This window comes from Zalophus californianus, chromosome 17 (assembly GCF_009762305.2).
Source record: "Zalophus californianus isolate mZalCal1 chromosome 17, mZalCal1.pri.v2, whole genome shotgun sequence".
NCBI classification, from domain to species: domain Eukaryota; kingdom Metazoa; phylum Chordata; class Mammalia; order Carnivora; family Otariidae; genus Zalophus; species Zalophus californianus.
In genome coordinates this window covers 27,681,074-27,697,142 of record NC_045611.1, presented here as the reverse complement: position 1 = coordinate 27,697,142, position 16,069 = coordinate 27,681,074, and the positions used below count along the sequence as shown (strand labels likewise).

The following is a 16,069-nucleotide window of genomic DNA, read 5'->3' as shown; positions in this document are numbered from 1 at the left end:
TGGAGAGAGACTACTTCTAGTTCCCAAAAAGCTCCAGGGGAAAGGCCCGTTGGTTTGGAAGGATTACTCTGGGTTGGAGGCTAGAGATGGGATTGGAAGTTTGCTGACCTGGGACAAGGGGGAGTGTGGATGACCAGCAATAAGCCCCTCAGGACAGGAGGCTGCCGCAGCATTTGGATAGACACAAGAGTCTTTCCCATCCTTTAGGTCATTTGATCTGTATAGGAACCAGTGAGAGTGAACACGCAGGGGCTGAAGTGATTGTGCCAATTTCCAGAGAGGTTAAGCAAAGTCAAATAGCTCCTTTGCGCTGTGTGTACTTTGGGAAACTGGCTCAAAACTAATGTCCCCCCTTTAGGATTGCTGTTGGGGTTCAATGAACCGAGTGATAAGCGACACTCGGAACAGTCTACACGCCGTGTGGTTCTCAGGAATACTGAAAGGGACAGAACCATTTGTCTTGCTTTGTTATTTGATGCCAGGTTGGCCTATCACCTAAAAGGATCCCTTCTGGGGTGGGGTGGGGTAGCATCCATGCCTTGGGAACCTCCAGCCTGAGTGGGGTGAATGGGCAGGGCTGAGGAGAGTCCCTAGAAAGTTTAGGCAAAGGAGCACCACGACAAACGTGCCCACGCATCCCTTCTGCCTTGGTGGGGAGAAGGAAAGGAAGGGAACCCCAAACCTGAGCTCACCGCGTTGTTGCCTGAGCTGCAGCGGAGGGCCCAAAACAGGGACCTAGACAGGCAATGCCTGGCGGGGAGCGGGGGAGGACGAGGAGGAGGTCAGTAAATGCTATGTAATTCTTGGAATACTGAAAGGGAAATAACCACTTTCTTACTTTGTTATTTAAAGCCAGGTCTCCCTGTCCCCTAAAAGGGTTCCTCCTTTCTGGGTATCTTACCCTTTGGGAACCTCCTGGGGTGGGGAGCACTAGTTTTAACGCAAAGAAGGCCCGCACAATCGCGCGCATATATCCGTTCGGGCATGCAGAATGGAAAGAGGCGGAGGTCTGTGTCCGCCGCACGGTGTACAGCATAAAAGGGCCTGAAAGCCCAGTCCTAATGTGGGGACACCGAGAAGACAGGCCAAGGGAGGCAAAGGGCACATCCACCGCCCGTGCTCTGCACACAACTCTCTCAGGTCTCTCGCCACACCCACCCTCCACCCGGCGCCCCTCCCAGCGGCGCCCCTCCCCAGGCCCGGGTCGTGAGGGAGAGGCCGGGGTTGCACACGGGCTCCGGGAAAGGGCGACCCCGGGGACACCGGCCCGGGGCCCGGGGCGGGGAAGTGGGCGAGGACCCAGGCACTGGGTTCTCGGAACACCCGGGAACAGGGGCGGCTGCCGACCTGCGGGAGCCGACAGGGGGCGGGCGGGGAGGTTGGGACTCGGCGTGTCGCCCGGCGCGCAGTCCCTCGGCGCGCTGCGCAGCGAGGCGAGCCGCCCTCGGGGACAATTGCGCCCGGCCCGGCCAGATGCACACAGCTCGGCCAAGGCGCCGCGCGCCGCGCGCTCTCGGCGGGGCGGGTGCAAGGGCGGGGACGGGGCCTTTGCGCCCGGGCCGCCCGCTCCGCCTATAAAGTGAGCCCGCGGGGCCGGGGCTCCACCACGCCTCCAGCCGGCAGCCGTGTGTCTCCCTGTCGCCTGCTTTGGACCTCCGTCCTCAACTCGACCCGCTCGAAATGGACCCCAACTGCTCCTGCTCCACCGGTAAGAGAACCCCCTGCTCTGAGCCTTAAGGTAGGTCACGCTTTCCCGGCCCAGAGCGCGTGTCCTCGGGGATAGAGGGGCGGGTTTTGGAGCTGGAGCTGGAGCTGGAGCTGGAGCTGGAGCTGGAGCTGGAGCTGGAGCTGGACCTGGACCTGGACCTGCACCTGCACCTGCACCTGCACCTGGACCTGGAGCGGGAGCGGGAGCGGGAGCGGGAGCGGGAGCGGGAGCTGGAACGGGAGCTGGAGTTGGAGTTGGAGTAGACTCCCGGAGTCCGCACGTGCTGTGCGCTGTCCCTGGCCAAGCTCCGGAGAGCATTTTAGAGTTTAGAGTTGAGGGTATTGCGGTCACGTCGAGGTCCCCCTGTTGACCGGGGGCTGCTGACCTGGAACTTGACAGCAGGTGGGGACATTGCATCCTCAGGGTTCAAGACCTAGGGCCCTGGCCCCCAACCCAGCCTGCTTGGGCTGAGCCCGGAGCCTGGGACCCTCCTCGTACAGTCAAATCTGGAAGGGACCTACCTTTCCTAGCACCAGAAGAAAGTGGGGCTTCCCTTGATGACCTGCCCTTGGGTGAGAAAGGAGCTGCCAGGGCTGGGCAGTGACAGGAGGCTGGAGATCGGGGCAGCTTGTTGGCCGCCTGCCGTGGCTCCCACATCGCTCTCCTGCTCACTGGTCCTCCTCCTCTCCCTCGCAGGTGGCTCCTGCACGTGTGCCGGCTCCTGCAAATGCAAGGAGTGCAAATGCACCTCCTGCAAGAAGAGTGAGTGTGGTGGGGTGTTCTGTGGGGGTCGGGGGACTGGGGACTGGGCTGGGTGGGCGGGGGGAGCCCAGAGCTCGGCAGGCAGGAGCAGGCCAGTGACCCAGCCTCTCTGCATCCCCTGCCCTGAGCCCCCACCTCAGAATTGGAGCTGAAAGAGCATGTAGATGATGGAGTCCCAGCCTCATCCTAGAATAGGAAGACTGAGGCCCAGATCTAGGTCTCCTGCCTCCTGATGCAGCCTTCTAACCCTGCAGTGTCCTGAACACTTGATGTACATGAGCTTGGTGACCATGTGTGGTTTCTCTGACTTGCCGTAGCCCTTTCTGTGGGGACAGCCCACAGCTTCCGTGCCCCCTGCCGGGAGCTGCTAGGCAGGGGGCACCATCTTTCTGATCTTGAGGATTTCCCATCAAGATGTACGGTCCATGGGGGACCTACATTGTCCCTGGACGCCCTGTGACTGTGTCTCCAGGCATTCTGTCCTGTGCTGGAAGCAGGGCAGCATTTTCCCAATGGGTAGGACTCAGTTGTCTAGAGACGGCCTGCCATCAAGCCAGGGTCTGCCGGGGCTGCCCTTAGGAAGGGGGGGGGCCCTGGCCATGTCAGGTCTGACCCTGTGCCCTTCTGCCCCAGGCTGCTGCTCCTGCTGTCCCGCGGGCTGTGCCAAGTGTGCCCAGGGCTGCATCTGCAAAGGCGCATCGGACAAGTGCAGTTGCTGTGCCTGATGTGGGGGAGCCTGTGCCCGAAGTAAATACAGCCATGTGTACACACCTGCGGTTTTAAAACATTTTTCATACTACCCTGACCCATTTGCTACATTTCCTGTTTCTATGAAGTACCTGAGTTAAAATAAAAATTGTTGAGTTTATTCTGGCTGTTTTGTGTGCTTTGGAAATAAGGGACTTGAGACCCATCGTGGCTGGGATGGGTGTTGGACTTGGTACAGAGACCTGGGTTCTGGACTCAAGGGTTGCCCCTAACAAACTGCCTTATGCAAGTCAGGTGACCTCTCCGTTAGTTTTGTTGGCTGCAGATGAAAGTATCGGGATGACTTAAGGGTATGGAGCCAACACAGTTACCCTGTCTTCTCCCTGGAAATGTTGATCTAGAACTTCTCAACTTAAAATTTACTCTCAGGATTCCCTGCCAAACTTAGGTCCTCAGCAATGTTAGGCTTCAAAAATACTCCGAGAGGCACCTGGCTGGCTCTTTCGGAGTGTGCAACTCCTGATCGGGTTTTAAGTTAAAGCCCCACATTGGGTGTAGAGATTACTTAAAGTCTTAAAAAGTACTCGGGATGAAATCCAATTCCGCACTTTTAAGACTTCTATACAGGGCTTGCTTCTGAAACACTTGAGGGACCACTTTTTATTTTCAAATTGTTTTATGACCAATTTTTATTTTATAACACAGACTTAAACTTTGGGAAAATAAATTGCTAAGAAAAAATTTAAAAGGCACAATATGCAAAACCCAGGTGTTTTTTCTTAAGATTTTATTTTTTGACAGTCGCCGAGAGGGAACACAAGCAGGGGGAGTGGGAGAAGGTGAAGCAGCCCTCCCGCCGAGCAGGGATCCCAATGCGGGGGCTCAATCCCAACACCCTGAGATCATGACCTGAGCAGAAGGCAGACACTTAACGACTGAGCCACCCAGGTGCCCCAAACCCGTTTTTGATTCAACAAATTTCAATACGTATATGAGGAACTTTTAATTGCGAAGTATGCATTTATTCATTGAGGGTGTGCATTGAGCACTAGAAACAATTCACAAGGTGTGTGGACCACCTTGAGTAGCACTGTCCTCAACATCTCCACGGGGGGTCCGTTGGGTTTGGCTCGTGCTCAGCCATTTCCCAGCAAGAAGGAGGGTACCTGGAAACTGATTCCAGCTGAAATATTTCACGGCTGCCTGTGCACAGTGATGGCCGATTCTGCGCTTTGGAGGGCGAGGTGGTGTTTATTAGGCAGGAGTGAGGCCCTGAGTGACTTGTAATTAATGCCAACGGTTAGTCCCCCCGGCTATTTGTGGAGGGAAATGCTACTTGATGTTTGATCAGAGGGAAAAGGGAGTCTTGGGGTCTGGAGTCAGGACCCTGCTTGCCGGCAGGTGCCTGGTGTGAAAAGAGGATTTCAGAAGGCAGCGTGTATCCAGGGCATGGGCTTTGGTGGGTTCACAGCCGACTTTTCCACTTCCTGGCCATCTGACTAGGCAAGTTGTTGGTACTTGCTGAGCCTCCATTTCTTCCTGTATAAAAAGGAGATTATTTTGCAATGTGGGAAATTAAATGAGATAGTGGCCTGGCTTCTAACTAGGGCTTAATAAACAGTGGCCATTATGGTCACTACTCTATTCACACTGAGATTTGTGGAGAGAGACTACTTCTAGTTCCCAAAAAGCTCCAGGGGAAAGGCCCGTTGGTTTGGAAGGATTACTCTGGGTTGGAGGCTAGAGATGGGATTGGAAGTTTGCTGACCTGGGACAAGGGGGAGTGTGGATGACCAGCAATAAGCCCCTCAGGACAGGAGGCTGCCGCAGCATTTGGATAGACACAAGAGTCTTTCCCATCCTTTAGGTCATTTGATCTGTATAGGAACCAGTGAGAGTGAACACGCAGGGGCTGAAGTGATTGTGCCAATTTCCAGAGAGGTTAAGCAAAGTCAAATAGCTCCTTTGCGCTGTGTGTACTTTGGGAAACTGGCTCAAAACTAATGTCCCCCCTTTAGGATTGCTGTTGGGGTTCAATGAACCGAGTGATAAGCGACACTCGGAACAGTCTACACGCCATGTGGTTCTCAGGAATACTGAAAGGGACAGAACCATTTGTCTTGCTTTGTTATTTGATGCCAGGTTGGCCTATCACCTAAAAGGATCCCTTCTGGGGTGGGGTGGGGTAGCATCCATGCCTTGGGAACCTCCAGCCTGAGTGGGGTGAATGGGCAGGGCTGAGGAGAGTCCCTAGAAAGTTTAGGCAAAGGAGCACCACGACAAACGTGCCCACGCATCCCTTCTGCCTTGGTGAGGAGAAGGAAAGGAAGGGAACCCCAAGCCTGAGCTCACCGCGTTGTTGCCTGAGCTGCAGCGGAGGGCCCAAAACAGGGACCTAGACAGGCAAAGCCTGGCGGGGAGCGGGGGAGGACGAGGAGGAGGTCAGTAAATGCTATGTAATTCTTGGAATACTGAAAGGGAAATAACCACTTTCTTACTTTGTTATTTAAAGCCAGGTCTCCCTGTCCCCTAAAAGGGTTCCTCCTTTCTGGGTATCTTACCCTTTGGGAACCTCCTGGGGTGGGGAGCACTAGTTTTAACGCAAAGAAGGCCCGCACAATCGCGCGCATATATCCGTTCGGGCATGCAGAATGGAAAGAGGCGGAGGTCTGTGTCCGCCGCACGGTGTACAGCATAAAAGGGCCTGAAAGCCCAGTCCTAATGTGGGGACACCGAGAAGACAGGCCAAGGGAGGCAAAGGGCACATCCACCGCCCGTGCTCTGCACACAACTCTCTCAGGTCTCTCGCCACACCCACCCTCCACCCGGCGCCCCTCCCAGCGGCGCCCCTCCCCAGGCCCGGGTCGTGAGGGAGAGGCCGGGGTTGCACACGGGCTCCGGGAAAGGGCGACCGCGGGGACACCGGCCCGGGGCCCGGGGCGGGGAAGTGGGCGAGGACCCAGGCACTGGGTTCTCGGAACACCCGGGAACAGGGGCGGCTGCCGACCTGCGGGAGCCGACAGGGGGCGGGCGGGGAGGTTGGGACTCGGCGTGTCGCCCGGCGCGCAGTCCCTCGGCGCGCTGCGCAGCGAGGCGAGCCGCCCTCGGGGACTCTTGCGCCCGGCCCGGCCAGATGCACACAGCTCGGCCAAGGCGCCGCGCGCCGCGCGCTCTCGGCGGGGCGGGTGCAAGGGCGGGGGCGGGGCCTTTGCGCCCGAGCCGCCCGCTCCGCCTATAAAGTGAGCCCGCGGGGCCTGGGCTCCACCACGCCTCCAGCCGGTAGCCGTGTGTCTCCCTGTCGCCTGCTTTGGACCTCCGTCCTCAACTCGACTCGCTCGAAATGGACCCCAACTGCTCCTGCTCCACCGGTAAGGGAACCCCCTGCTCTGAGCCTTAAGGTGGGTCACGGCTTCCCGGCCCGGAGCGCGTGTCCTCGGGGTTAGAGGGGCGGATTTTGGAGTTGAAACTGCAGCTGGAACTGGAGCTAGATCTGGAGCTGGATCTGGAGCTGAAGTAGACTCCCGGCGTCCGCACGTGCTGTGCGCTGTCCCTGGCCAAGCTCCGGAGAGCATTTTAGAGTTTAGAGTTGAGGGTATTGCGGTCACGTCGAGGTCCCCCTGTTGACCGGGGGCTGCTGACCTGGAACTTGACAGCAGGTGGGGACATTGCATCCTCAGGATTCAAGACCTAGGGCCCTGGCCCCCAACCCAGCCTGCTTGGGCTGAGCCCGGAGCCTGGGACCCTCCTCGTACAGTCAAATCTGGAAGGGACCTACCTTTCCTAGCACCAGAAGAAAGTGGGGCTTCCCTTGATGACCTGCCCTTGGGTGAGAAAGGAGCTGCCAGGGCTGGGCAGTGACAGGAGGCTGGAGATCGGGGCAGCTTGTTGGCCGCCTGCCGTGGCTCCCACATCGCTCTCCTGCTCACTGGTCCTCCTCCTCTCCCTCGCAGGTGGCTCCTGCACGTGTGCCGGCTCCTGCAAATGCAAGGAGTGCAAATGCACCTCCTGCAAGAAGAGTGAGTGTGGTGGGGTGTTCTGTGGGGGTCGGGGGACTGGGGACTGGGCTGGGTGGGCGGGGGGAGCCCAGAGCTCGGCAGGCAGGAGCAGGCCAGTGACCCAGCCTCTCTGCATCCCCTGCCCTGAGCCCCCACCTCAGAATTGGAGCTGAAAGAGCACGTAGATGATGGAGTCCCAGCCTCATCCTAGAATAGGAAGACTGAGGCCCAGATCTAGGTCTCCTGCCTCCTGATGCAGCCTTCTGAACCCTGCAGTGTCCTGAACCCTGCAGTGTCCTGAACACTTGATGTACATGAGCTTGGTGACCATGTGTGGTTTCTCTGACTTGCCGTAGCCCTTTCTGTGGGGACAGCCCACAGCTTCCGTGCCCCCTGCCGGGAGCTGCTAGGCAGGGGGCACCCCCTCTGTTGTCTTGAGGACTTTCCATCAAGATGTATGGTTCTGGGGGACCTACATTGTCCCTGGACGCCCTGTGACTGTGTCTCCAGGCATTCTGCCCTGTGCTGGAAGCAGATGGGGGCAGGACAGCCTTTTCCCAGTGGGTAGGACTCAGTTGTCTATAGAGACATTCTGCCATCAAGCCAGGGTCCGCCGGGGCTGCCCTTAGGAAGGGGGGGGGCCCTGGCCATGTCTGCTCTGACCCTGTGCCCTTCTGCCCCAGGCTGCTGCTCCTGCTGTCCCGCGGGCTGTGCCAAGTGTGCCCAGGGCTGCATCTGCAAAGGCGCATCGGACAAGTGCAGTTGCTGTGCCTGATGTGGGGGAGCCTGTGCCCGAAGTAAACACAGCCATGTGTACACACCTGCGGTTTTAAAACATTTTTCATACTACCCTGACCCATTTGCTACATTTCCTGTTTCTATGAAGTACCTGAGTTAAAATAAAAATTGTTGAGTTTATTCTGGCTGTTTTGTGTGCTTTGGAAATAAGGAACTTGAGACCCATCGTGGCTGGGATGGGTGTTGGACCTGGTACAGAGACCTGGGTTCTGGACTCAAGGATTGCCCCTAACAAACTGCCTTATGCAAGTCAGGTGATCTCTCCGTTAGTTTTGTTGGCTGCAGATGAAAGTATCGGGATGACTTAAGGGTATGGAGCCAACACAGTTACCCTCTCTTCTCCCTGGAAATGTTGATCTAGAACTTCTCAACTTAAAATTTACTTTCGGGATTCCCTGCCAAACTTAGGTCCTCGCAATGTTAGGCTTCAAAAATACTCCCGAGAGGCACCTGGCTGGCTCTTTCGGAGTGTGCAACTCCTGATGGGGTTTTAAGTTAAAGCCCCACATTGGGTGTAGAGATTACTTAAAATCTTAAAAAGTACTCTGGATGAAATCCAATTCCGCACTTTTAAGACTTCTATACAGGGCTTGCTTCTAAAACACTTGAGGGACCACTTTTTATTTTCTTCAAATTGTTTTATGACCAATTTTTATTTTATAACACAGACTTAAACTTTGGGAAAATAAATTGCTAAGAAAAAAATTTAAAAGGCACAATATGCAAAACCCAGGTGTGTTTTCATTTTATTAACAGTCGGCGAGAGGGAACACAAGCAGGGGGAGTGGGAGAGGGTGAAGCAGCCCTCCCGCCGAGCAGGGAGCCCAATGCTGGGGCTCAGTCCCAACACCCTGAGATCATGACCTGAGCAGAAGGCAGACACTTAACGACTGAGCCACCCAGGTGCCCCAAACCCGTTTTTGATTCAACAAATTTCAATACGTATATGAGGAACAAAAATTTAATTGCGAAGTATGCATTTATTCATTGAGGGTGTGCATTGAGCACTAGAAACAATTCACAAGGTGTGTGGACCACCTTGAGTAGCACTGTCCTCAACATCTCCACAGGGGGTCCGTTGGGTTTGGCTCGTGCTCAGCCATTTCCCAGCAAGGACGGTACCTGGAAACTGGTTCCAGCTGAAATATTTCACGGCTGCCTGTGCACAGTGATGGCCGATTCTGCGCTTTGGAGGGTGAGGTGGTGTTTATTAGGCAGGAGTGAGGCCCTGAGTGACTTGTAATTAATGCCAACGGTTAGTTCCCCCGGCTATTTGTGGAGGGAAATGCTACTTGATGTTTGATCAGAGGGAAAAGGGAGTCTTGGGGTCTGGAGTCAGGACCCTGCTTGCCGGCAGGTGCCTGGTGTGAAAAGAGGATTTCAGAAGGCAGCGTGTATCCAGGGCATGGGCTTTGGTGGGTTCACAGCCGACTTTTCCACTTCCTGGCCATCTGACTAGGCAAGTTGTTGGTACTTGCTGAGCCTCCATTTCTTCCTGTATAAAAAGGAGATTATTTTGCAATGTGGGAAATTAAATGAGATAGTGGCCTGGCTTCTAACTAGGGCTTAATAAACAGTGGTCATTATGGTCACTACTCTATTCACACTGAGATTTGTGGAGAGAGACTACTTCTAGTTCCCAAAAAGCTCCAGGGGAAAGGCCCGTTGGTTTGGAAGGATTACTCTGGGTTGGAGGCTAGAGATGGGATTGGAAGTTTGCTGACCTGGGACAAGGGGGAGTGTGGATGACCAGCAATAAGCCCCTCAGGACAGGAGGCTGCCGCAGCATTTGGATAGACACAAGAGTCTTTCCCATCCTTTAGGTCATTTGATCTGTATAGGAACCAGTGAGAGTGAACACGCAGGGGCTGAAGTGATTGTGCCAATTTCCAGAGAGGTTAAGCAAAGTCAAATAGCTCCTTTGTGCTGTATGTACTTTGGGAAACTGGCTCATAACTAATGTCCCCCCTTTAGGATTGCTGTTGGGGTTCAATGAACCGAGTGATAAGCGACACTCGGAACAGTCTACACGCCATGTGGTTCTCAGGAATACTGAAAGGGACAGAACCACTTGTCTTGCTTTGTTATTTGATGCCAGGTTGGCCTATCACCTAAAAGGATCCCTTCTGGGGTGGGGTGGGGTAGCATCCATGCCTTGGGAACCTCCAGCCTGAGTGGGGTGAATGGGCAGGGCTGAGGAGAGTCCCTAGAAAGTTTAGGCAAAGGAGCACCACGACAAACGTGCCCACGCATCCCTTCTGCCTTGGTGGGGAGAAGGAAAGGAAGGGAACCCCAAGCCTGAGCTCACCGCGTTGTTGCCTGAGCTGCAGCGGAGGGCCCAAAACAGGGACCTAGACAGGCAATGCCTGGCGGGGAGCGGGGGAGGACGAGGAGGAGGTCAGTAAATGCTATGTAATTCTTGGAATACTGAAAGGGAAATAACCACTTTCTTACTTTGTTATTTAAAGCCAGGTCTCCCTGTCCCCTAAAAGGGTTCCTCCTTTCTGGGTATCTTACCCTTTGGGAACCTCCTGGGGTGGGGAGCACTAGTTTTAACGCAAAGAAGGCCCGCACAATCGCGCGCATATATCCGTTCGGGCATGCAGAATGGAAAGAGGCGGAGGTCTGTGTCCGCCGCACGGTGTACAGCATAAAAGGGCCTGAAAGCCCAGTCCTAATGTGGGGACACCGAGAAGACAGGCCAAAGGAGGCAAAGGGCACATCCACCGCCCGTGCTCTGCACACAACTCTCTCAGGTCTCTCGCCACACCCACCCTCCACCCGGCGCCCCTCCCAGCGGCGCCCCTCCCCAGGCCCGGGTCGTGAGGGAGAGGCCGGGGTTGCACACGGGCTCCGGGAAAGGGCGACCGCGGGGACACCGGCCCGGGGCCCGGGGCGGGGAAGTGGGCGAGGACCCAGGCACTGGGTTCTCGGAACACCCGGGAACAGGGGCGGCTGCCGACCTGCGGGAGCCGACAGGGGGCGGGCGGGGAGGTTGGGACTCGGCGTGTCGCCCGGCGCGCAGTCCCTCGGCGCGCTGCGCAGCGAGGCGAGCCGCCCTCGGGGACTCTTGCGCCCGGCCCGGCCAGATGCACACAGCTCGGCCAAGGCGCCGCGCGCCGCGCGCTCTCGGCGGGGCGGGTGCAAGGGCGGGGGCGGGGCCTTTGCGCCCGAGCCGCCCGCTCCGCCTATAAAGTGAGCCCGCGGGGCCGGGGCTCCACCACGCCTCCAGCCGGCAGCCGTGTCTCTCCGTGTCGCCTGCTTTGGACCTCCGTCCTCAACTCGACTCGCTCGAAATGGACCCCAACTGCTCCTGCTCCACCGGTAAGGGAACCCCCTGCTCTGAGCCTTAAGGTGGGGCACGCTTTCCCGCCCCGGAGCGCGTGTCCTCGGGGTTAGAGGGGCGGGTTTTGGAGCTGGACCTGGAGGTGGAACTGGAACTGGAACTGGAGCTGGAGCTGGACCTGGAGTAGACTCCCGGAGTCCGCACGTGCTGTGCGCTGTCCCTGGCCAAGCTCCGGAGAGCATTTTAGAGTTTCGAGTTGAGGGTATTGCGGTCACGTCGAGGTCCCCCTGTTGACCGGGGGCTGCTGGCCTGGAACTTGACAGCAGGTGGGGACATTGCATCCTCAGGGTTCAAGACCTAGGGCCCTGGCCCCCAACCCAGCCTGCTTGGGCTGAGCCCGGAGCCTGGGACCCTCCTCGTACAGTCAAATCTGGAAGGGACCTACCTTTCCTAGCACCAGAAGAAAGTGGGGCTTCCCTTGATGACCTGCCCTTGGGTGAGAAAGGAGCTGCCAGGGCTGGGCAGTGACAGGAGGCTGGAGATCGGGGCAGCTTGTTGGCCGCCTGCCGTGGCTCCCACATCGCTCTCCTGCTCACTGGTCCTCCTCCTCTCCCTCGCAGGTGGCTCCTGCACGTGTGCCGGCTCCTGCAAATGCAAGGAGTGCAAATGCACCTCCTGCAAGAAGAGTGAGTGTGGTGGGGTGTTCTGTGGGGGTCGGGGGACTGGGGACTGGGCTGGGTGGGCGGGGGGAGCCCAGAGCTCGGCAGGCAGGAGCAGGCCAGTGACCCAGCCTCTCTGCATCCCCTGCCCTGAGCCCCCACCTCAGAATTGGAGCTGAAAGAGCACGTAGATGATGGAGTCCCAGCCTCATCCTAGAATAGGAAGACTGAGGCCCAGATCTAGGTCTCCTGCCTCCTGATGCAGCCTTCTGAACCCTGCAGTGTCCTGAACCCTGCAGTGTCCTGAACACTTGATGTACATGAGCTTGGTGACCATGTGTGGTTTCTCTGACTTGCCGTAGCCCTTTCTGTGGGGACAGCCCACAGCTTCCGTGCCCCCTGCCGGGAGCTGCTAGGCAGGGGGCACCCCCTCTGTTGTCTTGAGGACTTTCCATCAAGATGTATGGTTCTGGGGGACCTACATTGTCCCTGGACGCCCTGTGACTGTGTCTCCAGGCATGCTGCCCTGTGCTGGAAGCAGATGGGGGCAGGACAGCCTTTTCCCAGTGGGTAGGACCCAGTTGTTAAGAGGCGGCCTCCCATCAAGCCAGGGTCCGCCAGGGCTGGGGACAAGGCCTGGGCCGGGCCTGCTCTTAAGGAAGGGGGGGGCCCTGGCCATATTTGCTCTGACCCTGTGCCTTTCTGCCCCAGGCTGCTGCTCCTGCTGTCCCGTGGGCTGTGCCAAGTGTGCCCAGGGCTGCATCTGCAAAGGCGCATCGGACAAGTGCAGTTGCTGTGCCTGATGTGGGGGAGCCTGTGCCCGATGTAAATACAGCCACGTGTACACACCTGCAGTTTTTTACTTTTTCATGCTCCCCGGACCCAGTTGCTACATTCCCGTTTCTATGAAATCTTTGAATGACAATAAATTCATCTAGACTCCTCTGGCTCCAAGTGTCCGGTGGTGGGTTGGGAGGATGCACTTGGTTCTAATTGGGCTGTAGGGGAAAGTGGTTTGGGGGAGGTTAGGGGTGGGGTGGCCATGGGAAGTGGGGCAGGGCAAGGTTCTTGGGGTCTGACCTGGTCCACCTCCTTGAGCTCTTGGTTTTTGACTCTTCTTGGCTTAGCTGTGACAGGGTTTTCTCCGCCACCTAGAGAGTCCTCGCCCTTCGTGTGTATCTGTTCATTGCCTATATTCACGCAATAGCCACCTGTTGAGTGAATGCCTGTGTAGGCATTGGGTTCTCAGTGTTGAGGTAACATGGTGCTTCCAGACTGCTGAGGAGAGCTCATTACTGAATGGAACAATCACAGTGGCTCTGACAGAATGCTGTTGGGTGAACCCAAGTGGAGACCTTGCATGGAGAGCTTCATTCCTGGACAACTGGAACAACGACCCTGTTGGGGGTCAAGGAAGGGCCAGCATGTAAGGGGATGTTCTAAGGGAGACCATGTGTCTCATTCATCTGCCTCACTTGCGACCTGGTTGCACTCTAAATCACTTGGAGAGGTCGAGAGTGCCATATCACGGTCCCATTTTCCCCTTCCCAGCCCCCATTCCGATTTCTTGGGTGTAAGATGGGCCAGGGAACCTGGGTTAATAAGTACCTAAGGTTGCCATGCACTGAGGTGGTCACATGGAGCATTTAATAGTGAAATGAAATGAGCCTCTGCCAGGAAATCTTTCCATCCTGGTTGGAATTTGAAGCCAACCCCCCCAGCATATGACTGCCCGAACTGGGGTCCTAGGGAACCTGGCGGTACCTGGTTCTTGTCAGACTGGAGGGAGAGGGGGAGGGGGCAGGCCTTGCCCTGCAGGTTGTGGGAAGTGTCTCTAGAGACCAAATCAAGACTGAAAGGGTGGCCAGCCCCCTGGGGGCTCATACATCGGAAACTTGACCCCAGTGTGACTGGGCTGGTGTCCCCGCCACCGTTTCCCAGGGAGATCCTGGCCCAGACCTTGTGGCTCTTGGGCAGGAATGTGGTGTGCTATTGTCCTGTTTGGTGCCAACAGTCACAAATGTGCCCAGAGATTGCACAACTCTGCTTTTGGAACTCAAGCTGCCAATCCTCCGTGGAAGGGTAGGGTACAGCATGTTTTCATTTGGCCTGACAGACCCTGTGATCCAGCTCTCAGCTTTTTATTTTTCAAGTCATGTGTGAAGTGGCATTCTCCCTTTAGCCCCGAGCCCCATCTCCCCAGTGGGTGTGTGGGGTGTGACCATATGGCATCAGTTGGAGAGATTAATTTACAATAGGTTTTTAAAAAAATATATCGAACCAAAAACTAATGATGTAATATATGGTGATTAACATAACAATAAAAAATTTAAAAAAAAAAATAAATAAAAAAATATATCGATATGGCTGCGTCAGAATGCCTCATTTAATTCCAGAAGTAAGCATTGCTGCTCAGGGGCTGGACTGCCTGGCTAGAACAATAGCTCTACTACTTAGACAAGTTATGTGGCCTGTTGGTGCCTCATATTTCTCATCTGTAAAGTGGGGGTAGTCATAGTGCCTACCCATAGGGTTGTGAGGTTAAAGGCAGCTAGCACAGTCCCTGCTTAAAATAAGTGCTCTGAAAGTGCTACTTCCGTCTGGGCCAGGCATGGTATCTGATATTCACTAGGTGATCATAAATGCTCTCTCCTGGATTCAAAGAGCATTTATTGGACCCCTACTGTAGGTAAACCATTATGCTGGGCACCGAGGAAGATAGTATGTAAATTAAAGACCCAATCCCTTTGCTGAGGCAAAGCTTATTCAAGTCCCTCTTGAATTCAGGGAGCATTTATCATTTCAAGATGCAGCTGCTGAGCTGGTGAGGGTGTGATTCAATCTGATCAGGAGGCCGAAAGAAAACCCTATTCACTCATTCGTTCGTTCATTCATTCATTCACGTGGGCACTTTTTGGCCAGATCTAACTGGAGAATTGGCGGGTAGGCTAGACAAGTAGGGGGTTAACTCTTCCAGGGGAAAGGGAAGAGGCTTGCATGACACCCCTGACCGATGCAGATGCTTAGTATTCGTTGAACCAATCAGATTCTCTCCCCTGAGAAGCAGAAATTCAAGGTGCAGGTGGCAGGAACAAAAGGTAACTGGAGCTCTTATGTCATGGGAACAATAAAGAATCCACCCAAATGGTAGCCATGAGGATGATTTGACTTCTTTTAAAGATTTTATTCTTTATTTATTTGGGGGGGTGGGCATGAGCAGGAGGAACAGGCAAAGTGAGAGAGAGAATCTCATAAAGACTCCCCACTGAGTGTGGAGCCTGACACAGGGCTCAATCCCACGACCCTGAGGTCATGACCTAAGCTGAAATCAAGAGTCCATGCTCAACTGACTGAGCCACCCAAGCACCCCTACAGATTTGTTTTCTATGAGAACTGCTGTTCATCTCAGTCTTCTAGGGACCGGAGAGCTGAACACCTGCTGGGAAGAGTCCCAGGGACACCTCACTTCCCTTTGAATTCTGAAAGCGAACCCTTCAATGACAGCAACAGAAATGGACTCTAGCCAAAATTAGGTACAAAAGAAATGCATTGAAAGGACAAGGAGGACTATGGAGCTGATCAGAAGGATGGAGAACTAGGTCCAGAAAACGGGCAGGAGCCATGGTGCTGGGGGGAGGCAAGCAGCAGAACGGGTCCCGGGAGTGGCGTGGCTGGGCTCTTAGAGTTGGCACAACTGTCATCACTGCATCTGCTGCCCTCGGACACCCCCATCGCTGTCACTGGCCACCGATCTTGCAAATGAGTTCTCAACCCCTCCACTAAGCTCTTCGCCTCTTACCCCAGACCCGAAGACCCCAGGTGGCTTGGGGGTGGGGAGGAGGCGTATCTGGCCGCCTTTGGATTCCCCAGTGGGAGGCGGGATCCTGCAGACACCCAGACTGACTGTGGGGGTAAGATGCTAGTAAGTTCCAGGCAGGAAACCAGTGAGTCATTCAGGGGAGTTTAATAAAGGGATTTTTGGAAGCCAGGAATTGGAAGAATTCAGAGAACTGAACAAGAGATGTGAAGCAGAGGAGGCATCAGTAGGCCTATGCCTGAAGAGCCAGAGGAAGGGGCTGTCCCTGGACAGAGAGCAGCTGTAGCTGGAGAAGATGCCCCAGCAAGAGCTGTGAGCTTCAGGTGGCATCCAACC

General features: G+C 55.5%; 3 protein-coding genes across 3 annotated transcripts; all 3 read left to right on the top strand.

Annotated features, from left to right (window-relative positions):
- The first annotated feature begins 1,454 nt into the window (after window positions 1–1,454).
- Window positions 1,455–3,338, top strand: LOC113936021 (metallothionein-1-like). Its single transcript, XM_035725070.1, has 3 exons — window positions 1,455–1,708; window positions 2,405–2,470; window positions 3,104–3,338. Exons 1-3 carry the CDS (start codon window positions 1,681–1,683, stop codon window positions 3,193–3,195), a joined length of 186 nt encoding a protein of 61 aa, XP_035580963.1. The 5' UTR covers window positions 1,455–1,680; the 3' UTR covers window positions 3,196–3,338.
- Window positions 3,339–6,452: 3,114 nt separating this feature from the next.
- On the top strand, window positions 6,453–8,091 carry LOC118356440 (metallothionein-1-like). The gene is made up of 3 exons (XM_035725069.1): window positions 6,453–6,546; window positions 7,129–7,194; window positions 7,857–8,091. Exons 1-3 carry the CDS (start codon window positions 6,519–6,521, stop codon window positions 7,946–7,948), a joined length of 186 nt encoding a protein of 61 aa, XP_035580962.1. The 5' UTR covers window positions 6,453–6,518; the 3' UTR covers window positions 7,949–8,091.
- Window positions 8,092–11,028: 2,937 nt separating this feature from the next.
- LOC113935402 (metallothionein-1) lies at window positions 11,029–12,865 on the top strand. Its single transcript, XM_035725071.1, has 3 exons — window positions 11,029–11,295; window positions 11,878–11,943; window positions 12,628–12,865. Exons 1-3 carry the CDS (start codon window positions 11,268–11,270, stop codon window positions 12,717–12,719), a joined length of 186 nt encoding a protein of 61 aa, XP_035580964.1. The 5' UTR covers window positions 11,029–11,267; the 3' UTR covers window positions 12,720–12,865.
- The last annotated feature ends 3,204 nt before the right edge of the window (window positions 12,866–16,069 follow it).